Here is a 27,095-nt window from a genome sequence, read left to right as displayed (position 1 = left end):
AATACAGTTATTGCTATGGAACAACTCTATGGCCTGCCTTTCAAGTCAGTAAATAAAAGCTTAAGAGCTCTGGTAGCTAATGCAGTTTAATTCTGGATTTTAATGATAATTTTTATAAAGATGTGTGAAGTAGCTCAACAGAATCACTTTCATTTACTAAGTGTTTTGCGGAAGCCTGGGACTATGGGAGAAATACTGAATGTACAGCCTCTTGTCATAGTTGAAACTCAAAGATCAAATTTTATTTATTACCAGTAAAGATGCAAACATTAATTAGAACTGTGATAGAGAATTTTGCTTGTGCATCAGTTTGTCTCATAGTTTGTGCTGGTAAGAACTGCATAAACTTTTCTCTCACTTTTCAATTCACTTTGTTTTAAGCAGTAGGACTATTAATACCCTTTATGCCCATTTTTCCTTTGTGTTGCCCAAGTTCTGACAATTCTACTACCAAATGGTTATGAGCAAAAAAAAAAAGTAAAGTTACAAGTTAAGAACATTGCAGTGTTTTAACACCTCTGGTGAAAGAGGGGAAAGGTGGTGTCTATTTACTGATCTGTGGGATTCCTAAACTTTTACCCATGTTATGCCTGCCCCCTAATTAGTAGGAAGCTGACATTTAAAGATCTCAGCATAACTAGCCTCCCTAGACTATCAAAACTTTCAAATTGAATATGATTATTGCAAGACTACTTTTCAGCTATCTGCTCATAAAATCAAAGACACTTTTTATGAAACTAATAGAATTACCTTTTCAGGGAAAATATGTACCTGAAACAAAACTAGGAGAGAGTCAGTCTGTTTTGCTTATCTCCAAGGTCTCAATTAACTAACAAACGTTTACCTAAATTATATTCAAAATATTTGCACCAATAGTTCTGATAAATCCAAGTGTAGTTTACACATTACTAATATTTTCCCTTCAGTCTTCTAGATGTGTTTCTTCCAAAATCTATGGGCTCCTCCAATAACTTTAGGCACTTTCTCCAGAATTAAACAATGCTGCCATCGACATCAAACTTGTCTCCAAAATGAGGAAGACTATCAGTACGAAAATCCATTGATGACCTGTAATGCAGAGTTAGAACTGTTCATCTACAGAAGCATTCCCCCCAAGTCAATCACATTTGTACACCATGGGCAAGATGAGATCACGCATGGAACCTACTTCCTTTATGACTTGTAAGGGCAGTTCATGTTATTCTGATTTTACAAGCTGAGACCCAAGTAACCTAAGAGACTTGCTCATCATCAACAAACCCCACAGGTCAACGATCAGATTCAAACATGAGCCTTTGCTTAAACTGAGAAGCAGAAATTCAAAGAAATGGTGCCCTTATTCTGTTAAAATAATCTAAAAGAGTTATGTGGCAAGTACTTGAAGGTGAATAATGTAGCCTTCCAATAAGGTTACACTCAAACAACCTGCAGGAGTTGAGCTCTCAAACTAATAATCAGTAATCATACCATGCAAAATGAAATCATGAAATACCAGTTTACTGCCACTAGATTGGCAAAGAGTTTAAAGTGTGGCAAAACTAAGATTTGGCTAAGGCATACTGTTGATGGAGTCTAAATTGCTAAATATACTTGGAAAACAAGTTGACATTATTTTGAGGTCATAAATAACCTATGATCCAGAAATTTCACTCCTAGGCATATACCCCAGAGAAACTCTTGAACTTGTATATATAAAGACATGAAAAACATGATTATAGCAGCATAAATTATAATAGGAAGTACTGGAGACCCCCAATGTCCATCAACTGTAGAGTTGATTTTAAAAGAGTATGGAATGGGAATACAATGGAATGGTATACAGGTGTTAAGATAAAGGAACTACACTGGGTACACTCACACACAGAATTTTTTCAAAAACTACATTGGAAAATTTTTTAGAGTTTTGTTACAATTTGAGAAAATATTTTCCTAGTTTACTATACTGTAAGAATACAATATATAATACACATACAAAACACATGTTAATCAACTGTAATGGGTGAGGCTTCTGGTCAACAGTAAGCTATCAATAGTTAAGTTCTTGGGGAGTCAAAAGTTATATGTGGATATTCAAATGTCAGTGCCCCTAGCCCCCAAGTTGTTCCCCAAGGGTCAACTGTATAATTATATATATCAACAAACAAATCTCTTATCTATTTCAAAGATAAGAGATTGGAAGAAAAAAATCAGTAATGCAATACATGCCATTCTACTCCATTTTTATAAATTCTAAAAATATGCAATACTAAATACACTTTTTTTAAGGGAAGCATTGACACAAATCAACTTGTTTTTAAAAGGCAAGGGAGTGATAAATACATAATTCAGGATAGTGGTTAACTGTGGGGACAGGACAGGGAGGCTAAAGTGTAAGGAAGAAATAAATGCACAAGGAGTACAGCAGTAAAGGCAGACTTCCTTCTAGCCATGGTATGCTTTTTTTTTTATGAAAGTATGGTATGCATACTTTCCATTTGTTATATAGTATATTCTTTTGTGTTCACGAAAAGTCCTTTTTCACAATATTTTTAAACAGAGTCTGTGGGTAGAAAAACAATAGATTGGGGAGGGAAAAAACTTGCTTTAAATTAGAAACTATTACGTACTATTTCTAAAAGCATTCATGTTTTACATTCACCTAGACAAATAAAAGCTTTCAGAATCTGTCTCCAAAACTGTGTGTTTTGGGGGCTGGAGTGTAAGGGCACATTTCTGGGCCCGGAAATACAGTATACTTGCATCCTAGCTTATGCAAAGAAACTTTCTGGGAAGATATACTCAGAGAATCTATAGCCGTTGTCTCCGACAAGTAGTTTTCCACTTCCCATTTTTCTGTATAATTTATTGTATTTTTTCATTTAATTTTACTTTTTAAACTACTTTACATTTCTTTTTTGAACTCTATGCAGCTTTTCTAAAAAAGCTTAGGATTATTTTTGAGCAGGAGCAGGAGGTGGGTGACGAGGGGGAGAGGAGGGCCCCAGGAGACCTCAGCATTGGGCGCACCGCCCCTGCCATCCCGGGAGTGCTGTGTGCTGAGCCCTCTGCAAGCGTCCTGGTCCGGCCGGCCCCCGGGAGCGTGGGGACACTGCCACCTGTCGGGGCGGGCTGTGGGCGGAGACGAGCCCCGCCCCGCCCGCCGCGCACCTGGGCCGTTGCCCCGGCAGCGGGCCTTGCGTGGCCGGAGCTCACAATTGGCGCTGTCTGTGCGGCGGCCACACCGCCCCCTGCGCCCACCTGGCCGCGCGCCGGCCCTCGGCTGACTCGGGGCCCATGGACACACACACCCACTTCTCTGCTGCCCCGCGCGCCCGCTCGCCTGATCGGCCCAAGGGGACGCCAGCCACTCCTGAGCGCCCGGGCCGCGCTGCAGGAGCCGAGGTGGCGGCTGCGGCCCGCGCCGGGCGTGGGGAACCGGAGCCGGGGCCGCCCGCCCGCGCGCAGTGGAGGCCCCCGATCATCCCCAGCGCTGAGAGGTGAGCTTAGCACCTTGGTCCTGCCACCTGGCCTCCCCTTTACACCTTAACCCCCACACCCCGTCAGATTATTTTTGAAACTTAAAACTGAAAGGGACAGTAAAGGGTCCGGCAATGTAAAAGTGGCTTTTGGGGGGAATTGAAATCCACCCAAGTCTGATTTATTCATAGCGAGCCGTGTTGAAGGACTTGGCCAAGGACAAGGATTATCCCTCATTTTCTATTCACATGGCCTCAAGGGTACTCCTTGAAGGTATGCGTCTGGGTTTATTTATCCACCCAGTTTGTATAAATAATGAAGCAGAAGAGGCATATCACAAACAGCAGATTTCCCCACCTGCAGCCGTACTCTCCCCACTGTTAAATTATTTAAATTAGAAGCTATTACGTACTATTTCTAAGTACATAGTGTATCCTTCTGCTCCTCTTTTCAACAAACTACCCACAGACTTCTTTGAGAAGTTGATGAACTCTATGGCTCTCTCCCGATGGGAAAATTCACCTGGACACCTCCCCACCTCCCACACATTTCTCTACGATTTCAGAGTAATCAGACCCAAACATGACATCATGTTAAGAAATCCTGTTCTTTTCCACTGTGTTTTGAAATTGCCCATATAGATGTTTAGATGAGAATTATGCCAAGGAGCCCCAGGGCCATGCTGAGATGAAGTATCCATGTCGGGGGTGTGTCTGTGTGGTGGTGCTCCTGAGGACCAGAGGTGCTACCAATTTATAAAGAGCCCAGGACAAGGAGGCAGGACTTGTTATTTCCTCCAGGGGTGAGGATCCTGGTCAGCCTTGGCAGTTGGTCGCAAAGAACACTGCTTTATCCACAGCATTTGGGGGCTTTAGCTGGGAGGGGTGTGATCCACAGAACTGGCCCATTGACAAATGAATCCATCATTGTAGCTTGAGTGGACAAGCCACATGTTGCTAATTGTATGTCAGGGATGAGAGCCCTTAGAGACAACACTGAAGTGTCTGATTAGGATGTCTCTGTCTGTACATATGAGGTGCCAGGGTAATAATAAAAACTATCCTTAAGCACCTGCTAAAATAATACCACCAAGCCACATGGCGCAGGCAGGTGGATGACTTCTGAGGCAGCTCAGGACGTATTGGGAGCCGGTTTATACACATGGTTCTGACAGCTGTGTCATCCAGTTTCCTAGTCCATACCAGAAAACTCCAGATTCCTTCCACTCCTCAATTCTTTCAACTTTCAGTCATCATTTATTGAGCAACTGTTTATTGAATGCCTGATATGAGTCAGGTTCTGGGTGATGGAGAAATAATGGAAATTATAAAGTCTTCTGTTCCATGAAGACTATATTCTAGTGGGGCAGATGCACAATTATTGAATATATTTATATCTGCATGTCTATAGAAATGGCATAGATACATAGAAATGTTTCATTTCATTATGAAGAAAATAAAATGAAGGGGTGATGTAACCAGCTGACTGCAACTTGAATGGTGAGAAGTGGTGGCCAGTGGGAATCTGAGCAAAAAGCCCTCCAGGCAGAGGGAACAAGAAGCTCAAGAGGCAGGAATGAACTTTTGTTGCATAAATAGAAGGTCAGTGTGTCTGGAGATCACTAAACCAGTGCAATATTAGAGTGAAGTCAGGTCAGGTACAGAAGAAGGATTCTTAAGGGATCATCATGAGGGGTTTGAATTTATTCTGGTTCTGATGGAAAGCTTTTAAGAGATAGTTTGGAAAGAACTTTCTGGCATGAAAGTAATGTTCTATATCTTGAGGGGGGTTTGGGCTGCATAGATGTGTGCATTAGTGAAAACTGATGGTATGGTATATTTAATGATTATTCATATCATTATGTATTCAAAAGACCAAAGAGAAAAAAGCTAAACAGATATTGAACTTTGTTTAAGGATATGTATGTAGAGAATGTTTGCAAGCTATTTTGAAATGGATCAAAAAATAGGATGAATTAATGGATAGAGGGATACATACATAGGTATGGATAACAAAGCATCAAGGATAGGATCTCAGTGGTAGATACATGGGTATTACGCATTTCTTTATGTTTAAACATAGTTATGCTAAAATGTTGGGGGTGAAGCTTGTCTGATCTTGTCTGATATACCTTTTTAAAAGATATTTCTGGGGACTGAATAGAGACTGGGTTGCAGAGGGCTGTTGTGGAAACAGAAACAAATTAGAAGGCTGTGGCAATGATTTGGCCTACTAGGACAGTTCCACTGGGAGTTGATGTCATGATATATTCTGGAGACAGAGTACAGTATCTGCTGATGGATTTAAAGCATAGAATTGGTAAAGGGAGGAAAGAAGGAGAATTGACTTCTAGTATTTCAATCTGAGGAGGTGTGTGGATGGTGATGCCATTCTCAGAAATGGGAGAACTGGAGGAGGTCAAGGTGAGATCAAGCATTCAGCTCTGGACATGTTACTTTTTAGATACGTATTAGACATCCACAAGGGGATGAAAAGGTGACAGGTGGATGACTCTGGCTTAGGGAGAGCCAGAGATAGCTGTGTTTATTTGAGAGTAAACAGTCAGCAGCTGTAAATTGGGATGAAGTCCATGAGATGGGATGAGATCATGGGGAGTGTATGAGCGTAGAGGAGGGTCCTGAGGCCCTAGGTTTAGCACCCTAACAATTAGGCTCTGGGGAAGGGGGGTGACCAGCAAAGGAGAATGAGAAGGAGGTAGGAAGGAAACAGGCAATGGAGATGCTAGGGCTGCCCAGAGGGACACAAAGAAGGAGTGGCCAACAGTGCCACTCACTGGCCACAGGCAATGTAGGTGAGGGAGCAGGGCTGTAGTGGGAAGAAGATGGTACAGTTTCATTTCCATAAGATGAAATTTTTCTGTAAATGACACTCAGCTAACTAGCTTGTGCTACATTAAGGTGGGGGGAGGGATATATTTACTTATGCAACCATACACGTTAAAGTGGTGGGTGAATTCCAGCACAGCTGAGTCCTGAGTGCGACTGCTACCTTCAGCCTGAGCCTCTCTCTGAGTCTTCCTTCATTACGGGCTGTTTCATGACAGCCAAGACAGCTGCCTGCAGCTGAGTCCCTCACCCTATGCTTAACTGCTACAGCAGAAAGAGTGGTCTTTCCATTTCATGTTTACTTCCACAGAAAGGTCCTGTAGGATGCTGACCAGCTGAGCATATGCTGGGACGTTCACTAGCCGGGAAGGGGACTCACTTAGTCCGGCTAAGCCTGGGTCTCATTCCCATCGCAGGGGATAGAAGGGGCAGCCCCACTGAAGATGCTAGGGGTGGAAGCTTGCTTGGTCTCACCTGATCTACATTTTTAAAGATTTTCCTGAAGACCGAATAGAGAAAGGAACTTAGAGGGCCATTGTGGAGGCAGACAAATTGGAAGGCTGTGGCAATGATTTGGCCTAGGATAGTTGTTCCCCAAAAGAGTTCCCAGCATGATGGGTTCTTTTCCCAGAAAAGGGGAAAAAAGAAAAACAAGTTGGGTATACCTAGCATGGTTGACTTCTCAATTCATAAGATTGTTTATCCATAAATAACAAAAGGAGATACATAGAATTAACAATGAAAAGCATTTATGAGATATTTATATTTATGAATATTCATATTTATGAAAATTTCCAGCTGTCTCTCAACTATTCACCTACATCATTCCCAGTTAAGAAACACAGGAATCCTCCATCATGTCTCTGCTATCTCACAGAGCCCTGTAGATTCCCGCACCTCAGCCTTCTACATGTTTTACTAAGACCTGTATGGTCTCTACATAGTAGGGGGCATGCTGTACAGAGACATAGAATAGGAGCTCAAGTCCTTACCTTGGCAATTTACCTTCCTTCTTCATGGGTAAAATGTGAAGGCTGTGTCAAGGAAGGAATGTTAAATGAGGTAACAAGAAAACCGCATAACAAGGCCAGTGTTCATTACAAGGGGAGATTTGTTTTGAAATATTTTAATTTCATGCTAGCTGAATATTTTTTGTACTTTTATGTAATTTATGCTTTCATGAAATCATTGCAATAAATTACAATAATAATGTTTCATAAAGAACAGCCTGTCTTCTTAGGGAAGGCTTACATTATTAGTAGTATTTAATCAAAGTAAAGATGACAAAATTAATTCTGAGTTGTATGTTTTTGTTTCTGCTGCTATATTTTTTGTTTTGGTCCAGAAAAGCATTTTTAAGAAGCTGATGAAGTATGGCTTTAGCAGATAAGAGACTTGAGAACTTGCAGGTCTACAAAGTTCTTCAGTGTGTTCGGAACAAAGACAAGAAGCAGATAGAGAAGCTAACCAGGCTTGGATACCCCGAGCTAATCAATTTCACAGAACCCGTCAGTGGACACAGTGCTCTGCACTTAGCCTCCATTTCCAATGACATCGATATGGTCAGCTTTCTCCTTGACCTTGGTGCTCACCCTGACGTGCAGGACAGGATGGGCTGTACTCCGATGATGAGGGCAGCAGAACTGGGCCATGAATTGTCCATGGAAATATTAGCCAAGGCCAAGGCTGATATGAGGATAGTTGATAATGAAGGAAAAGGTAAAAATCCTAACATTCTATTTCACAGATGCAATTCACCTGGTGGCCAGAAATCTGTGCAGAGGACATTTTGCTTTCTGACTGTACATGTGAATTACTCATGGTTTCAAGGGAAAGACCAGATTCTCACTCCTGCATCTAAGGACTCACTCCCCCCATAATTTGAAAACGATATAGGGCTATCTTAGGGAAAGTAGTACTGAGAGTTTTCTCACTTAGAAAGAAAATTAGAATTAGATTAATCTGCATTTGGGGTTTTTTTCCAGGTATGGAGAATTTTCAACACATGTATCACTGTGATCATAACCATGTATTATAAAATATGAATTCTTACTTAGAACAAAAGGTGAGGTAGAGCATTTCTTATTCTTTTCCACATTTTAGAACCTCAAGTAGTACTAGACTCAGGATTCCTCTCCCCTCTCAGTAGCAGTCTGATGGAGGAAGGAGGTGCATTTGGGGCTTTGTAGGACTTAAGTAGACTCTGAAAGAAACTCTAATTTCCTGGGGTTATTTTAAGTGTATTTGGAAATACGGCTTGAAACTTGAGACAGGGCATTTACATGACTTCAGGTGAGACAGTCGTACTTCTCAATGCTGTTCTCCTTTATCCCGTCTCAGGTCCACAGTCTGGGAACTTCTTGTCCAAACAATTTAAGGTTCCAGCAGGAGGTGACACAACCTCAGGAATATCACTAAGAAATTTACCACCAGGCTTAATATAAATCAGTAGATGTAGTCAGTTGTTCCAAAGAGCTGCTTCAAGTGCAAAGCCGTTAACATCAGTCCTACATTGGAGACCTAAATCCCATTTTATTATGTTAATGATTTCTGCCAGGAACAAAATCTGCTTTTGTCATTTTCTCCAGACTTAGTATTTGATAAGTGACTTGCTTCAAAGAAAAGGAAGAATTATTTGATTACTCAATGGTATCACATAACAAAATAAACTTCAGATGCACTCAGAGGTCAAATGTCTTTTAAAATGTTAAATTCTGGGGTGAAAAAAGCCTCTCAAAGGGCTATAGAATATCATTTCCCAAAGTGTGTTCCATGACCCCTTAGTCCCTGGGATGTTGATAAGGGCTACATTCAAAATTGGTTCCACTGTCAAATTCATTAGAGAATCATTGGATAAAACAAATGCAGACATGTTGATTTCACATTTGTCAGAAAGACTAAAGACAGTGACATTTTCCATATTCTCTTCATGAAAGTTTTTCCTTATGGCATCTTATATACCTGGAGTTTTGTGGAATATACTTTGGGAAACCACTGTAATGGAGAACACTTTACCTCCTTGAATTTGAAACAGAGATATAAATCACAAAGAAAAATTGAGAAATTTTGTGGTATGAAAATCTAAAATTGTGAAATTAAAGCTAAATTGTCATTTCTTTATTATCTGGGAAATGGGTCAGTCAATAATTTTCATGTGGTATAATATTTCTAGTGTATACTTTTTGCCTAGTTTCATTAACAGGTGCCTTTCCTTTCTTTCAGCATCCTTTTTTGCTTAAATCATGTTTCTTGTTAGCTACTGTACCTCTTTTAAAGAAGCCTCTGTCTAGAGGGAGGCCATTATAAAGTTAGTGTGGAACTTGGCTGTTGTTTACTTGACTTCTTCTGCAGAATTATAAGAATACAGCGGATCTGGAGTACACTTTTAATATGCATTATTTCAAGGCCACGTATGTCAGAAGTCCTGGGTGTGGAGAGTGCCTCTCTTCAGTGGAACAAAACAATTTGCCAGAATGGCAGAGCTGCTGGCCACCTACTTTTCTTCTCACAGTTACTCTGCTGACAGCCTGTTTCATAGACACTCAGCCAGTCTGCGCATTTCATTATACACTACTATCTCCTTTGCCACTCTGCAGTTTCAGAAGGAACAGAGCGACCCCCACCAGTAGCCCTCTGGGACACAGTCCTACACATTTCCACAAGGGATGCCTAAGGTATAGACTGCAAGATGCCAAATACTGGGGTGGACGGGCTCACATACCGGCCCTCAGATTCTTTCCTAAACCAGGTCCTATCACATCTGGTTGTGTCTGCTTTCTAACTCTTATCAGAGGTTGAGTTTTTTTGTTTGTTTCTGTCTTGGTTTCAGAGGGAAAACCAAGACAGGTATATGTCTTTGCTCAACCACCTTCAACTAGCTAATTGTGGATTTTAAAATTATTCATTTTTCCTTCCTGACTCAAATATGTAGAAAGTATGAAGTACTCTTTGGGAATTCTATTTTTCTACAGGTATTTTGTTTTACTGCATTTTACCTACTAAGAGGCATTATCGCTGTGCTCTGATTGCCCTGGAACATGGCGCCGACATCAACAATTCTTCCTATGAAGGAAAGCCAGTATTCCTTAGAGCTTGCGAAGAAGCCCATGATGTTAAAGACGTGTGCCTGACATTTTTGGAAAAAGGAGCCAATCCAAATGCTATCAACTCAGTATGACTATTCCTGTGATTATAAATATTCTTTATTATCAATTATAGAATCATATTAATTTTTGCATTGATATATGGCAAAAGTATCCCATTCGCCTATAGACTGTTCATTTATATTCAAAATGCTTTAAGATGATATACTTCCATTGTCTTTATATTGCCACAGCTCCACAGTGTATTTCCTAATTATATTTGGAAATCGGTATTTATTATGCATAATAAACAAGATAGTAATAAAAGATCATTATAGGAAATAAAAGATATCAATGATGCCTAATAAAAATTATCTTCTTAGAAAGAAAATAATTTAGTTCTGCTATGTCTCTATTCATTTTGCTTCCTCTCATTTGGCTAATTTTATTGTTTTCTTATCTTTTAATTGCCATTTTCAGACCATCAAAATAGATTTTCTTCTCATTAGAAAATACCCATAATCTAGTTTCAGTATATACTTCATCCCTTTTTCTCCATTTTGCTTTTTTTCTTTGCAAGAAAGGCATTTTTTAGCTTGATTTTCTCAGAGACATCTGGGGTGACCTTGAGACAGATTTTGAAATTCTACATTTTGGACATGGTCCCGGCTTCATTTGTCATATTTGTTACATGAAACTGATAAAAATGTAGAAAAGTAAATATGTCACTCCTCTGAATGTAAGGCCAATTTAGACCATCTTTATTTTGTTTAATATGCCAGGATCTAACAGCATTTGATCTGTTTCATGCCTAGGTCACAGGCCGCACGGCTTTAATGGAAGCATCAAGAGAAGGAGTGGTAGAACTAGTAAGAGGGATATTGGAAAGAGGAGGTGAAGTGAATGCATTTGACAATGACCGACATCATGCTGCACATTTTGCTGCCAAAGGAGGCTTTTTCGATGTAATGACCTGTTCTTTGCTTTAAAATTTATTGCTGAAAATTTTCCATTTCCTCAAAATTTTTAAATATCGTGTAGGTGATAAAAATTTTTTCAGAGTTACCATCTTAATTTCCCTAAATAATTCTAAAAACTGTATCTTATACCAAATATTATTTTTGAAAACATATTTTAGCTCTTAATTCAGTTTTATCTGCTTTGCTAATTTATCCATTTAAGATGACTAATAATGCTTTTTCTGTCTTAACTACAATAATTAAAAAGTTTAGCCAACCAGGACTACTTTATTTTATGCCTCCATTACACATTAGCATCTTCAAAATATGGTCTAATTGTGGGGAGAATAATGCTAACATGCTCTCATCTCTTTGATTTTTTTGATTTTTGTGTGCAGATGACTCACCTAAATTTTAAATTCTAAGTCTTTCTAGATATGGGCATATCAGCAAAGGATTATCTCATAGGTACAGGCCATTGTAGAAATAAAATTAGAACCAGTGCTATCATATTTTTTAAAATTCTGGATTACATTACATTTCTTTACTCAATTTTCTTTGAGTTTTAACAAATCATCTTTCTCTTTTGTCAGAGTCTCTTCCTGGCAATAAAAGTATGTGTCACAACAGAAATCACATTTGATCCATTTTACTTTTTATGAATGTATAGGGAGCTCATTCCCTATCCCTCCAAAATAAAGAATCTGCTCTCCTGATAATGTTTGCCATAGACTGATGCTTTCTAAAATTGCCTAGATTCACCAACATGGTGGTGCCCGGTTGAGTAAGTTTTCTGTACTCGAGATGACTGTTGCTTGATAGAACTTTTGGCAATGTTGGGAATGTTCTATATCTGTGCTGCATGATACAGTACAATGCAGGAGCCACATGTGGCTTTGGAGTACTTTGGATAGGGCCAATGAAACTAATGAACTAAATTTTTACAATTCATTTTCTATTTAATTCATTTGTTTCATTTTAAATAGCCACACGGGGCTAACATGTATTGGACAGCACAAGCTTACATGCCAGTATTTACTCAGTAAATGTATATTCCTCTTCTTCTACAGTATCCACTCTTTATTTTGCAGATATTGAAGCTGCTTTTTGCCTATAATGGAGACATGGGGCTGATTGCAATGAATGGGAACACACCACTTCATTATGCTGCCATGGGCGGTTTTACTGATTGCTGTAAATACATAGCTCAGCGAGGTAAAATTGCTTAGCAATTTTATGCTTAAAGTATTTGTAATTTACTCGTTTCATAGAGAACAGAGAATATGGGCCTGTCACTTGTCAGTTAAGTGAGCCAGCCTCACTCATAGATACAGAAAGAAACTGGAAATTTTTTTTCTTAATCTGCCGTCTGTTAAATCATGAATCTGGGTTTAGAAGCAATGAAAACCCATTTTTACAAATATTTTTGGGTTTGGGTTGAACATTTAAAGATGATTTTTCATGAGTCAACCAATTATTAAAATACTTAGAGTTATTAAACTCCTTAAAAAGTGTCAACATCAATCTAAAGAAGGGCAAACACCAGAAACCACATCGTTTAGTCTGAGTTATTTTATTAAAAAAAATATTGTGTGTCAAGTGCAAAGATAACTCTTCTGGATCACTTGGGATTATGGGGGAAATATTTTGAGGAGAAACAGGAAATAAAATGAAGATTTTCATAGAAAATTTGAAATGTAAGTAAGCATTATTTTAGATTTTCCTGTAGCTTTTAAGTAACTTTGTGAATTTAGGAATATAAGCTATGTTATGGATAGCTTACCATGTTCCTTAAAATGATAATCTTAGCTAAATTTAAGGATATGGATCAATTTGGTGTTAATTCCATGCTAACTGAATGTACATTGAAAGTTCTTAACTGTTTTTTTAGAGATGGAACTGCATTCTGCTGGACTTTATGGGAGTGGGTTTCTCCCCACCCCAGTTTATGAGAAATAGGCAAGAACTCAGTCCAACAACTTTTCAATAGAATTTCAAATTTAGTTAACCAAATTAAATTTTAATTTAATCTTTTGTTCTAAAATAGAGCAGAGAAAGTGGTTTTGTTTTTGTCTTCAACACAGGCACAGGATTTTAAAGGCACCAGGACCTAGAGATCCTGTACTGTAACCACTAATATTATAAATAAGACTAGTCTGCCTGCATAATTCGAAGTGTAGTAATGGATCCACTTTAATTTTTTATAACTTATACAAAGCTCATACTCTTTCCCCATCCCCCAAAGTAATACTTCTAGCAAATATAAACTACAAATGCAATTTTTGCCTTCACAAACCATCTCATCATTCTTCTCAAATCTGTCACTCTCAGACATTATTCTGACATTTCATTTTGAACATTGTGCTATTGCTACAAACTAAAGATCTGCCCAGATTGAGACAAGCTTCTTTAACATGTTGACTGCTTTCCAACTGGGACAAACATCACCAAGCATATACTCTGTCATTCATGTATGTACTCCCGGGAGAAGTCATTGAAAGCAAACTGAGAAGCAAGGGGCCAGAGCTTGGGCCATGACAAAGGCCTTGCTCAGTGACACAGAAAAGATATACGTTCCTGGCAGAATCATAGGAATGGACTGTGTTTCTAAAACAAATGTCTGAAGATGTCAGGAACACTGCAGCATGTCGGGAAGGACAACCACGTCACCAGATCATATGTGGGTGGTCCAATTCCAGAGCAGAAGCGTTAAAGTTACTTTTCCACTTGTAGAATCTTAAAGGCCGTTAGAGCAGCAAGAAACCATTAGCAATGAAATGCTTGTTCCTGAGTACGCTCCCTGGCTCTAATCTCTTCCATACTTTCATGTAAGGTATACTTTTCCCACTTGAAACTACCTTCCTTGATATGCTCTTCTTTTGCTCCAGTCCTGTTACTGGAGCAACTTACAAGTCAGTGTTAAGTAGCGTGAGCACCGCATCCATGGCAGAGGAGGCGACTGGGGTAGCTCTCCTCCTGGGCCTCTGGACCCCAGGCTTCTACAGCACCAGTCTCCTGAAGGTTGGGTCTCTTAACCACAGAGGAATATAAATCACAAAGGGAATGAATAGACCTTTATTTACTAATTATAGAGGAGGAGACAAAAGTCCCAAGTCAAAAGGAGAGGAAAAATCCTTCAGATCTTCAAGCTGGGATGTTGGAGTCTTTCATCTGCATAAAGGTTTCTAACTAGGAGGAAACTAGGAGTAGAAGCAGGCAAGACAAAGTAGCTTTAAAGTCTTTAGCTCCTTAGTGCCAGGGTATTATTGAAGGAGTGGCTTGGGAGAATATAGATAACCCCCAGGGCAACCTGAACAAGCAAAAAAGTTAAGTAACAATGGCATACTTGTAATTACTATGGAATTACACTATCAAGACCAGTCTCAAGGTCCCTTTCTCAATAAGTTACCGGTCTTAAAACTGTCTAATATAGAAATTTTAAAATCCTTTTTTATTCCAATATTCTTCTTGAGTTTTTCTCTCACTGGTCATATAAGCAGCTTTAGAATAAAATTTTAATTATTGACAATACCAAAGGAAGGATTAATCTTGACAGCACTGGTGATTTTCTTTTTGACAAGGAATAATATTATAAAGTGTTGAAAGGGCATGTTTATTTTTTAATACAACTGCTTATATGTTTTAGTTGCCAGAGATGCTGATTGGGCAGCAGTCTCTTTTGATTAAGTGATGTTGGCAGAGTAACAAGAGCCTTCTAGATTCAAAACACTAGGAAGAGTTTCTTCACGGTCTGATTTATTTATATACAATGGATTTTTAATGTCTCAAGACACTTAATACAGACAACATAGCCCTCCTAGTATCACTAATAAGACTCTCCTGATGAGTTCAGAAAACTTTATTTGGAGAATACTAACATATAATGTTAGTCTCATCATTTTTAAGTAAAGGACCAAAAAGGAAAAAGAATTTTAATGTCTAACTTGCACAAATAAAATACTGGAATCCTTTCAGATTGATGACCAAATTACTTATTCTTCTCTTAGGTTGTTTACATGACCTCACCACAAAACAGCAGCTCAACATAAATTACATTAATTTCATGGAGCAAACAAAATATAGTTTAAGATTGTGTACAAATTTACAGTCACAATCATTCACAAAGCAGCAGCTGTTGTTCGGCATCCTGAGTTCCTAAATCCCTACATAAGATATCTGAATCCAGTTTGCTTCCAAATTCAAATGTCACCCTTATTCTTTTCCTGATTAGATGAAGTCTCCTTAGCAAGTATCCCAGTATGACATTTATTTCAAAGAACTATAGGGATTAATGTCCCAGTCCTTTGGGGGCATATCTCCCTCAGAATCTACCAAAGTGAAGCTCACAGAGAAAAAAAAAAACCACAGCTTAATTTGCAATTATAATAGTTTAAACAGCTTCATTGTTTTATATGAACAATTTGGGGACAAACTTAAGAGTAATCACTCAAAATTAAGAAAACAGATGAATGTGATTTGTAGAACCATGCAGATGCCTGAGGACCCTTCATAATAATGGCACTTCTTGTTTTAGGATGTGAGCTGAAATGGAGGAATTTAAACCACAAAACACCCAGGGCTTTGGCTAAGGAAGGCGGCTTCAAAGCGGCAAGCAAAGAAATTCGGCGGGCGGAGAGAATCGCTGATAAACTAGCAAGGCCAGGAGCCAAAAATCCCAATCCACTTTGGGCCCTTAGACTTCATGATTGGTCAGTAGAACGTGAGGCTTTCCTTTGGGAAGCCTTTTCGCTTGTGGATAGGGGCGACGGAACAGTCAGCAAGGAGGACTTTGTGATGACCCTGGAGGAGAGGCAAGAGTTTGTGACCTCAGAACAGCTGGCTGCGGTCGCTCAACTTCATGAAAAAATCCTGGGAGCTGGGGTCAACATTAACGATTTCTTCAAAGGAACCAAATACTTAAGCAAGTCTTTTGTCTTGGGATCCTATAGGCCTAAGAAAAAGAAAAAAGGGATGGCCAAAAAAGCAAAGAAAGGCACGTTTGTTTTACCCCTCCCAATCTGCATCATCCCAGACCACGTGTTTCCACACTGGAGCAATGGTGGGCCACCCTATTACATGATTGACACCTACCAGAACGTAACTGACTGCAGTCGGTTTAACAGAGACCATCCACCAGAACATCCCATTCAGGATGACTCGGCTTGGTACACTGATGATCCAGGGAAGGTATTTTCAAACATTAATTTCATCACCAAGGCGGGAGACCTGGCTTCTCTGAAAAAGGCATTTGAGTCAGGAATGCCTGTGGATATACAGGATAATTACTACAAAACACCGCTAATGACGGCATGTGCAAGTGGAAACATAGAAGCAGTCAAGTTTCTTCTTGAAAAAGGGTATGTTTTCTGGTTGACAGAAGCTTAAATTTTCATGTCTTCACATTGCAAAGAAGGGAAAGGAAGGTTTAGATACATTCATCTGCAGAACTCTCCTAGTAGCAGAAAGCGCTTCATTCCTAAAGTCCAGGTCACAGACAGCTGATACGTGGGTACCCAGGCTAATGGGAATATAGAAGTGGCGTGTACACAAAGATAGTTCTTCAATAACTACTGTGCACAAAGTGAAGGCCAAGAAGTTTTCACTCTGGGGGTAGAAGAAGCCTTCTGAATGGGTATCTCTAGCCTCCCGAGACAATTTAATTTGGTCTCACGCTCTACCTAAATGATGTGGAGTCACTTTTTCTTTTATTTTAAATTAAAAAAATCTTATTTTTGTAGTGAGAATGATAACCTCTACCCTCTTAACAAATTTGCATATACAGTTCAGTATTAACTAACAATATTAATAATATTAATATTATTCACAATATTATACAGCAGGTCTCTAGAACATATTCATTTAACATTGAGTTGCTTTTTCATCTGCCTCTTTTGTGTGCCCCAAAAAATTCAAATAAGCAGGGTGGTGGCCATAAATTAGACCAAGAACATTCAGCGTTTCATTACTTCTTTCAGAGGGAGCAGTCTTTTCCTTGGTTCATTTGTAAAAATATCTTTAAAATACCAAAGCATGACATTTTGATTTAACTTTTTAATCTAAAGCAGGTGCTCAGGTTTAATTCCTTTTTCTACCATAGCTGAATAACCTGGTAAGTTTCTTAACCTTTTTGTACCTCAGTCTTCTCACATTTATATGGCGCTCAGCTCACAGAATTTGTTGAAGATTAAATGAGTTAAAATACATAGAGCACATGCTAGCACAGTAATTGCATACTTGATATAAAGGGTATTGTTATTACTGCCATGTTTGTTTAATATCAAAAAAGGATTCAAATTTGTATATTATGAAGAGGGAGTATAAAGTAATGAGAATTTGAACTTTGGGGTGGTGAATTTTTAAAAAGGATTAAAATTTTAAATAATGCATTATACTGCCTAGAATTTTAATAATGAAAGTGCATTTAAAATTCATAACATACAGAGAAAATAGATACAAAATGGAATAATGTAACATTTATATTTCCTGTCAGTTTTTATCTTCCTTCGATGCAATTTTATACTTTTCCTTGGCCTTAGCCTTTGCAAAAATTGCAACCCCTAGGATTGAAGGGCCTTTTAAAACTAAAAGAATACATATACATAAAGAAAGTTAAAGCTGTCAGATAATGCAGAACACGAGTCAAGAAAAATTATGGCCCAGTTTTTTACTCAGAGCTTCCCTGGTTTATAGATGAAAACCTCTCTAAAACATATAAAATCTTACTTTGCAATTTTAGCTTCTGATGCTTGGGACAACCCATATTTTTATCTTGTGCTTCTACCTCATTTTATAGGGCTAACGTGAACGCAACAGATAATTTTCTGTGGACTCCTCTTCATTTTGCATGCCATGCAGGACAACAAGATATTGTTGAGCTTCTTGTTAAATCTGGAGCCATGATAGATGCACTGTCAATCAACAACTCAACTCCTTTAAGTAGAGCCATTGAGAGCTGTAGACTTGATACTGTAAAATATCTACTTGACATTGGTGCTAAATTTCAGCTGGAAAATAGAAAAGGTATATGTTCATGTTACCAATGGTTAGGGTTGGACAAGGAGAATTTATTTTAGATTCCAAATCTCTTCTTAGTCTAGTCTTGTAGGAACATCTTTTCCCCAAGCTACCGCTGCAAACACAAGTCTGAGTTAAATGTCAGGAAGTTTCTTATATTCAGTGCTTCTCAAATCATTGGTGTGAAAGGACCAGTTTTTTATGTTTGCAATCAGTTGTAGACTGATAGTTTTGGAAAATGCAATAAAAAGTAATTTACTAGAAAAATGAAGTGGAAAAAAACATGAAATAGAAACCCCAACTTTTTTTGATCATTAGATTAAAATGCCAAAAAATTCTTCTATCAATTACTATAAAAATGTCTAAACACTTTTAATTTTCTGTACTTATTTCATTGTAGCCCAATAACCATTAGTTTGTGAACTTGAACCAGTTTGTAGATCACATCCTGAGTTACCACATTGTTATAACTGCCAGTTCCTAATAATTGGCATAGTTTAAAAACCATAGACTTTGGGTTCTTTCTAAAGCTAGATAAGGTAATTCCTCAATTGAGGTTCTCTCTAGGAGGTAAATGGAGGCCTACCTGTGTTGTAAATATCACACATGAAGAATAAATAAAAGTTGAATAAATATTTGACCTTCTTGCTTAGAGGTGTTATTTTCACATAGTGGAACCCATTGCTTCCTTTTGATCTGAGAGTGCATTAATATTTCTGGCACCTCAGGCTTCCTCTAAGTCATGGGTTTGCTCTATGTTAGGCCTAAAGAATATATTACAGGTGTCATAAATACCCAGCCATCTGCATAGAGCACTTGTGACCACTTTCCCAGGACTTTTTGAATATGCCTCCTTAAATCACAGAAAGAGGATGATAATATAAAACTGTCACATAACAGGAAATGGTCACAGTGTGTGCGAAAAAAAATCATCATTCAAATACTCAAATGTATCCTATCAATATTTCCTGTCAACTTTTTAAGAAGCATGCTCCAAAGAAAATTAACAAGAAAAAGTTGTTTTGCTAGTAAATGGCCCTTGAAATTGGAATTTTAGAGCTGGGTCTATCTTAGAGAATGTTTGATCTAGCTCTGTGACCTTACACATACCATTTGCAGTAGTCACTCACACTATCACATGCTCTAGGCCGACGTACTGAGATGTTCCTATGTGGTTTATTATTTCACAGTTTACTGTAACTCGATTTGTTCTTAACAGGTCATAGTGCTATGGATATTGCAGAGGCATATGCTGACTACAGAGTAATTGGTTTGATTAAAGAAAAGCTAGATAACTTGACAAAACCAACAGAAAATCAAAAACTGAAAGGCAAGCCACCTCTTAAAATGAAGAGCAAAGGCCCTGAAATTAAGAAAAAAGAGGTGAGAAAAGCAAGTGGTCCCACATTAGTGATTCAAACTTCTTAAAAACTTGTTTGGGTTGGGAGTGAGTGTTTGGCAATGGCGTTGTTTACGTATTTGTACACAGCATAAGCAAATAATATGCAATCAATCTATATTTTCAGCAACATTTTGCAATACTTTCAAAGAAATCTAGCAATCTAAAAAGTGCTCATGGCAAGCAGAGTCCACATAAAACCAAGTTGGTTCAGCCAAATACAGTTAGAATTTTGAAAAAAAGAACAAGTATTGGGTATGCATATATGTGGTCCTGTATTAAAAAGATTTAATGAAATGTCCCAGACAGGGAAGAGGGGTATGAGGAATGAAGTAAAGCATGATTTTCCTTCATTTTGGTCTTTAATAGTTCATTACCCACCTTACTATAACCCTAGCAAGGAATTTTAATGACTACCACCGAACTGTGGAATATGGGGCCACTTTTAAGTTGGATATCCTGCAAAATGATTGTAGAAGGTTTTGAAGGCACAAAACTGACTATTCCTGGTAAATGGGAGTGATTTGTGTACCTCCAACCTACCAGCAGAAGGTTAAGATAGTTGCCCACAGGGATTACTGAGATACCAAGACTTTGATAATTAGCCGGGAAGCCCAAGTGCTTTTCTAGGCTGGATGTTTCCTTTAGGTAACAGAAGGGTCCCTGGAGATTCTTGGCAGACAAAGGGCTGGGGATGAAATTCAAAAAGGAAAAGCTTTAATATTATCAAGTTGGAAAAGTTAGAGAAATGTAGGTGGGAGGAAGTGGACAGGGTAAGGGATTGTAGGCAGACAGTAGAGAGTAATAAACGTGGAGGACAGCAGTTAGGTTGGCCAGAGGAGGGTAAGGGATTGTAGGCAGACAGTAGAGAGTAATAAACGTGGAGGACAGCAGTTAGGTTGGACAGAGGTGAGGGACGGTCAATCAGCTGAAAACCCTACTGCAGACATCATTATCATTTTAGCAGGAATACATCCTTCTGATTAATGAATGGCCACAGGCCAAGGACTTAGGTGACTTGTAATTAAGTAGAGTGGAACCAGGCAAACTAATTATGTCTCCCCCACTCAAAGTAGTGGTAATATTCTATTTTATTTCAAATTATTTGTATAGTAGAATTCTTAGGGTTTTTTTTTTTATGGCATCAGGGTAAGATGTAGAACAACAAATAATATTAGAAAATATAAACAGGGTTTTGCAATTGATAGTTTTTTCTCATTCCCAGGAACCCCTTTCAACAACTTATACTGTACCAACCATATCAGAGGAAAAGAAAATGCATAAGGATAATGTGGGTTATCTCAACTCGTTGATTACCAGAGGTTATACCAAGAAAGTGGATATCACATTTATTCCACAGAGGGTAAGAACTTGGGAAAGATCTTTATAACATGGTATAAACTCATAATGTCACCTTTCAAATACTTTTTATGTAAAGCATGTAAACAAATGTCCAAAGGCTATCTTTCATAGTCACTATTTGAAGGTGTCCTTTATTAGATCCTGTTACTTCTAACTCAGTAAGTTGAACTTATTTACCTCCCAATATCTGGGTCTCTCTATTATTTCTACAATGATATTTAATTTTCCTTGAAAGACTGAAATATTTGGTCAATGACATTCCCTAAAGCCATTTAGCAGCAAGTTCTACAGATACTTTTTTTTGGTACTTCAAAGGCTTAATCCTTCCTCTTTGTACTCACTAACACCACCTTACATGGGAGTTTCAATCAAGACTGGATTTATTCAGTGGCTTCCTAAAATATTCACAACTTAAGAGGTGGAGACATCTTTGGAGAATAAGAGAGGTCTTGTTGCTGACCACTTATTCAATCATGCTGAATAAAAAACTACCAGCCCCTCTGTCTTCAGTTAGGAAAATAATTTTGGTTTCCCCATAAAGGTAGCAATCCCAAATGATCTTGTCATTCTGTTGCTTCCTTGTTTGGACATCCTAAAAACGAACAGCAACATAGAGTCACTAATGGATAAAAAAACAAGACCCATCTATATGCTGCCTATAAGAGACTCACTTCAAACCCAAAGACATAAACAGACTGAAAGTAAAGGGATGGAAAAAGATATTTCATGCAACTAATAGGGAGAAAAAAGCAGGAGTTGCAGTGCTTGTATCAGACAAAATAGACTTCAAAACAAAGAAAGTCACAAGAGACAAAGAAGGACATGACATAATAAAGGGGTTCGTCTCCTTTATTGATAAAGGGGTCCATCCAACAAGGGGATATAACTATTATAAATATGCACCCAACACAGGATCACCTACATATGTGAAACAAATACTAACAAAATTAAAGGGGGAAATATGATGCCATGCATTCATTTTAGAAGACTTCAATACACCACTCACTACAAAGGACAGATCAACCAGAAGAAAGTAAGTAAGGACACAGAGGCACTAAACAACATATTAGAACAAATGGACCTAATGGACATCTACAGAGCACTCCATCCAAAAGCAACAGGATACACATTCTTCTCAAGTGCACATGGAACATTTTCAAGAATAGATCATATACTAGGCCACAAAAAGAGCCTCAGTGAATTCAAAAACATTGAAATTGTTCCAACCAGATTCTCAGACCACAATGGTATGAAACTAGAAATAAATCACACAAAGAAAACAGAAAAGTTCACAAACACGTGGAGGCTTAATAACATGCTCCTAAATAATAAATGAATCAATGACCACATAAAAACAGAGATCAAGCAATATATGGATAAAAATGACAACAATATTCAACACCACAAAATCTGTGGGATGCAGAAATGGCCGTGCTGAGAGGAAGCTATACTACACTACAGGCCTACCTCAGGAAAGAAGAACAATTCCATATGGACACTCTAAACTCACAATTAATGAAACTAGAAAAAGAAGAAATGAGGCCCAAAGTCAGCAGAAGGAGGGACATAATAAAGATTAGAGCAGGAATAAATAAAATCAAGAAGAATAAAACAATAGAAAGAATCAATGAAAGCAGGAGCTGGTTCTTCAAGAAAATAAACAAAATTGATAAACCCCTAGCCAGACTTATCAGGAAAAAAAGAGAGTCTACACACATAAACAGAATCAGAAATGAGAACAGAAAAGTCACTACGGACACCACAGAAATACAAAGAATTATGAGAGAATACAATGAAAAATTATATGTGAAAAAATTGGATAACATAGAAGAAATAGACAACTTTCTAGAAAAATACAACCTTCCAAGATTGACCGAGGAAGAAACAGAAAATTTGAGTAGACCAATTACCAGCAAGGAAATTGAATGTTAATCAAAAAATTACCTAAGAACAAAACTCCTGGACCAAATGATTTCACTGCTGAATTTTATCAAACATTTAGTAAAGACCTAATACCCATCCTCCTTAAAGTTTTCCAAAATGTAGAAGAAGAGTGAATACTCTCAAACTCATTCTATGAGGCCAGCATCACTCTAATACCAAAACCAGGCAAAGACAACACAAAAAAGAAAATAACAGACCAATATCCCTGATGAACATAGATACAAAAATACTCAACAAAATATTAGCAAACCGAATTCAAAAATACATCAAAAGGATCATCCATCATGATCAAGTAGGATTTATTCCTGGGATGCAAGGATGGTACAACCTTTGAAAATCCATCAAGATCATCCACCACATCAGTAAAAAGAAGGACCAAAACCATATGATCATCTCCATAGATGCTGAAAAAGCATTTGACAAAATTCAACATCCATTCATGATAAAAACTCTCAACAAAATGGGTATAGAGGGCAAGTACCTCAACATAATAAAGGCCATATATGACAAACCCATAGCCAACATTATGCTTAACAGCAAGAAGCTGAAAGCTTTTCCTTTAAGATCAGGAACAAGACAAGGATGCCCACTCTCCCCACTTTTATTCAACATAGTACTGGAAGTCCTAGCCACAGCAATCAGACAACACAAAGAAATAAAAGGCATCCAGGTTGACAAGGAAGAAATTCAACTGTCCCTGTTTGCAGATGACATGATATTGTACAACAAAACCCTAAAGAATCCACCCCCAAACTACTATATCTAATATCTGAATTCAGCAAGTTGCAGGATATAAAATTAATGCCAAAAATCCATTGCATTCCTATACACTAACAATGACCTAGCAGAAAGAGAAATCAGGAAAACAATTCCATTCACAATTGCATCAAAAAGAATAAAATACCTAGGAATAAACCTAACCAAGGAAGTGAAAGACCTATACTCTGAAAATTACAAGACACTCATGAGACAAATTAAAGAAGATACCAATAAATGGAAACACATCCTGTGTTCATGAATAGGAAGAATTAGTATTGTCAAAATGGCCATCCTGCCTACAGCAATCTACAGATTCAATGCAATTCCTATTAAAATACCAACAGCATTCTTCAACAAACTAGAGAAAACAGTTCTAAAATTCATATGAAACTACAAAAGACCCCAAATCATCAAAGCAATCCTGAGAAGCAGGGGTCGATTATTCTCCCCGACATCAAGCTCTATTACAAAGCCACAGTAATCAAGACAATTTGGTATCAACACAAGAACAGACACCAAAGGAAAAGACTAGAGAGCCCAGATATAAACCCAAGAATGTATCATCAATTAATATATGATAAAGGAGTCATGGATATACAATGGAGAAATTACAGCCTCTTCAACAACTGGTTTTGGCAAAACTGGACAGCTACATGCAAGAGAATGAAACCAGATCATTGTCTAACCCCATACACAAAAGTAAACTCGAAATAGATCAAAGACCTGAATGTAAGTCATGAAACCATAAAACTCTTAGAAAAAAACATAGGTAAAACTCTCTTGAACATAAACATGAGCAAGTTCTTCATGAACATACTTCCCTGTGCAAGGGAAATGAAAGCAAAAATGAACAAATGGGACTATATCAAACTAAAGCTTCTGTAGACACTATCAGTAGAACAAAAAAGCATGCTAAAGTATGGGAGAATATATTCATAAATGACATATCCGATAAAGGGTTGACATCCAAAATATATAAAGAGCTCACATGCTTCAACAAGTTAAAAGCAAATAATCCAATTAAAAAATGGGCAGAGGATCTGGACAGGCACTTCTCCAAAGAAGAAATTCAGATGGCCAACAGACACATGAAAAGATGCTCCACATTGCTAATCATCAGAGATATGCAAATGAAAACCACAATGAGATATCACCTCACACCAGTTAGGATGGCCAACATCCAAAAGATAAACAACAAAAAATGCTGGCAAGGATGTGGAGAAAGGGGAACCCTCATACACTGCTGGTGGGAATGTAAATTAGTTCAACCATTGTGGAAAGCAGTATGGAGGTTTCTCAAAAAACTGAACATAGAAATACCATTTGACCCAGGAATTCCACTCTTAGGAATTTACCCAAACAAAACAAGATCACAGATTCAAAAAGACATATGCACCCCTATGTTTATTGCAGCACTATTTACAATAGCCAAGATATGGAAGCAACCTAAGTGTCCATCAGTAGATGAATGGATAAAGATGTGGTACATATACACAATGGAATACTATTCAGCCATAAGAAAGAAACAAATCCTACCATTTGCAACAACATGGATGGAGCTAGAGGGTATTATGCTCAGTGAAATAAGTCAGAGAAAGACAAATACCAAATGATTTCCCTAATTTGTGAAGTATAACAACGAAGCAAAACTGAAAGAACGAAATAGCAGCAGACTCAGAGACTCCAAGAAGGGACCAGTGGTTACCAAGGAAGAGGGGTGGTGGAGAAGGAGGGAGGGAGAAGGGGATTGTGGGGTATCATGATTGGTGCACATGGTGTGTGTGGGGTCATGGGGAAGGCAGTGTAGTTCAGAGAAGACAAATAGGGACTCTGTGGCATCTTACTACACTGATGGACAGTGACTGCAATGGGGTATGGGGGGGAGGACTTGATAATAAGGTTGAATGTAACAATGTAATAAGCACATTGTTTTTCTTGTGAAACCTTCATAAGAGTGTATATCAATGAGACCTTAATAAAAAAAAATAATAATAAACAAAAATGCAAAAAAAACAAAGAAACAAAAAGAAAAAATGAACAACAGCCACCCCAAGGGTCATCAGAGGTAACTTAAGAGAATTCCGTTGTCCAAATAGTTACCATCAGCAGTAGTGATGTCCAGGTCACCGCTGATGTCCTATAAGAGGGAAAAATAAATTAATAAAGATTTAGAAGTAAATTTGATAGTTTTAAATTAACAATATTGAAAACTGTCTGGTCCCTGACATGTTGACTGGCCAATGTACTCACACCTCCTCTGCATTGTTTAAGCTCTGGACTCCAGAAGCCACGACAACAGAGCTGATCAGAAAAAGGGAGCTGCGGCGGGAGCGGTTCTCGTACGATGTGGACTTTGATGACTTCATGATGCCCTTTCAGAAGAACATCACAGAGAAAGCTCAAGCCTTGGAAGCAACCTTCAAGACCTAAATCACAGCAGTTGTTTCTTGGGGTAAACATTTCAAGGCCCAGAGACCAAACTTTGGAGAAAGTAGATACTTTCATCAAAGCCAAAGCAGTCCTCAAATTAAGAATTTATAACCAAATCTTTGCTTTTGCCTTAACAACTATAAATATTTTGAAGCCTCTGGGTTGATGATTATCATGATTTTATTGCTGTTCCTATTATGTTATTAGTATAGTTATAATGCTCCAGTTTTCTCACCCAGGGGCCACTGTGGAAAATGGAGAATGTGTAGATTTTGAAGCAAGATTTCTGGAGGGGTGGGCTGTCTGTAAAATTGCAGTATTTCCAGAATCTCTCACCTGGCTTTCATGCATCTCCATATCAATAGGTGTTTCCAAGGGGTGGAGAGAAGTAGCCCATTTATATATCAGTAGGTAATCACAAGGGCATTTATCTGGACCATAGAGGTCGGGTGAAGCACTCTTCTGCTGCAGCCTGGTCAAAAGAGATGGGATGACTATAAGAAATAAACGAATTTCTTAACTTTATTTTTCCCTTTGACTGATTTATTTTTAGATGTATTTTGCCCTGGGATTTTCCCTCAAGAGTTACAAAGTCTGTCATTCCAAAGACTGTTATTGCTCAACATTTTATCTCCAGAATTTAGAACAATATCTAGCATGTTGCATATATTCAGTAAATATTTTCTGAATGTGTGAATGAATGGTGTCCCATTCAGATGCCAGGTACCTCTGGCATCTATGGAAAGGATGAATAACCTTTTCCTCCTTTCTAGGTTTTCAGCGGATGGAGTAACATGCAGGAAAAAAAGAAATGAACATAGATCTTATTTTTTTTATAAGAATT

The 27,095-nt window shown here is 38.1% G+C and overlaps 1 protein-coding gene and 1 long non-coding RNA gene across 10 annotated transcripts in view; one reads left to right on the top strand and one right to left on the bottom strand.

The window, feature by feature from the left end:
* The first annotated feature begins 3,338 nt into the window (after positions 1–3,338).
* ANKEF1 (ankyrin repeat and EF-hand domain containing 1) lies at positions 3,339–26,776 on the top strand. Of its 7 annotated transcripts, none has more exons than XM_036880096.2 (10): positions 3,339–3,476; positions 7,648–8,021; positions 10,274–10,473; positions 11,200–11,349; positions 12,435–12,558; positions 15,878–16,700; positions 18,137–18,363; positions 19,577–19,740; positions 20,982–21,119; positions 26,093–26,776. In XM_036880096.2, the coding sequence occupies exons 2-10, from the start codon at positions 7,676–7,678 to the stop codon at positions 26,249–26,251; spliced, it is 2,331 nt and encodes a 776-aa protein (XP_036735991.2). In that variant the 5' UTR covers positions 3,339–3,476; positions 7,648–7,675; the 3' UTR covers positions 26,252–26,776. The 7 variants fall into 7 exon arrangements, with proteins under 7 accessions (XP_036735991.2, XP_057358715.1, XP_057358716.1 ...); XM_057502731.1 differs by having other exon boundaries at positions 3,366–3,476; positions 7,653–8,021; XM_057502733.1 differs by lacking the exon at positions 7,648–8,021 and having other exon boundaries at positions 3,364–3,476.
* LOC130683858 (uncharacterized) overlaps positions 16,136–27,095 on the bottom strand; it is a 50,737-nt gene continuing 39,777 nt past the window's right edge. For 2 of the 3 annotated variants that reach the window (XR_008997892.1, XR_008997894.1), the window contains exons 7-11: positions 26,588–26,723; positions 26,072–26,193; positions 25,922–25,958; positions 16,435–18,347; positions 16,136–16,294 (exon numbers count right to left, since the gene is read on the bottom strand). This is a non-coding gene — a long non-coding RNA (uncharacterized LOC130683858). Of the gene's footprint in view, positions 16,295–16,434; positions 18,348–20,299; positions 20,445–25,921; positions 25,959–26,071; positions 26,194–26,587; positions 26,724–27,095 lie in introns of all 3 variants that reach the window. The other variant, XR_008997893.1, reaches the window with a different exon arrangement.

This window comes from Manis pentadactyla, chromosome 5 (assembly GCF_030020395.1).
Source record: "Manis pentadactyla isolate mManPen7 chromosome 5, mManPen7.hap1, whole genome shotgun sequence".
NCBI lineage: Eukaryota > Metazoa > Chordata > Mammalia > Pholidota > Manidae > Manis > Manis pentadactyla.
Note: the sequence above shows the minus strand (reverse complement) of the source record. Positions and strands in the feature narration are given on the sequence as shown.

Excerpts from the sequence above, each read along its gene's own strand:
- ANKEF1 (XM_036880096.2), top strand. The coding sequence starts at position 7,676 with ATGGCTTTAGCAGATAAGAGACTTGAGAACTTGCAGGTCTACAAAGTT. Across the intron at positions 11,350-12,434 it reads CCAAAGGAGGCTTTTTCGAT|ATATTGAAGCTGCTTTTTGC; the intron begins GTAATGACCTGT and ends TTTATTTTGCAG. Across the intron at positions 19,741-20,981 it reads CTGAAATTAAGAAAAAAGAG|GAACCCCTTTCAACAACTTA; the intron begins GTGAGAAAAGCA and ends TCTCATTCCCAG.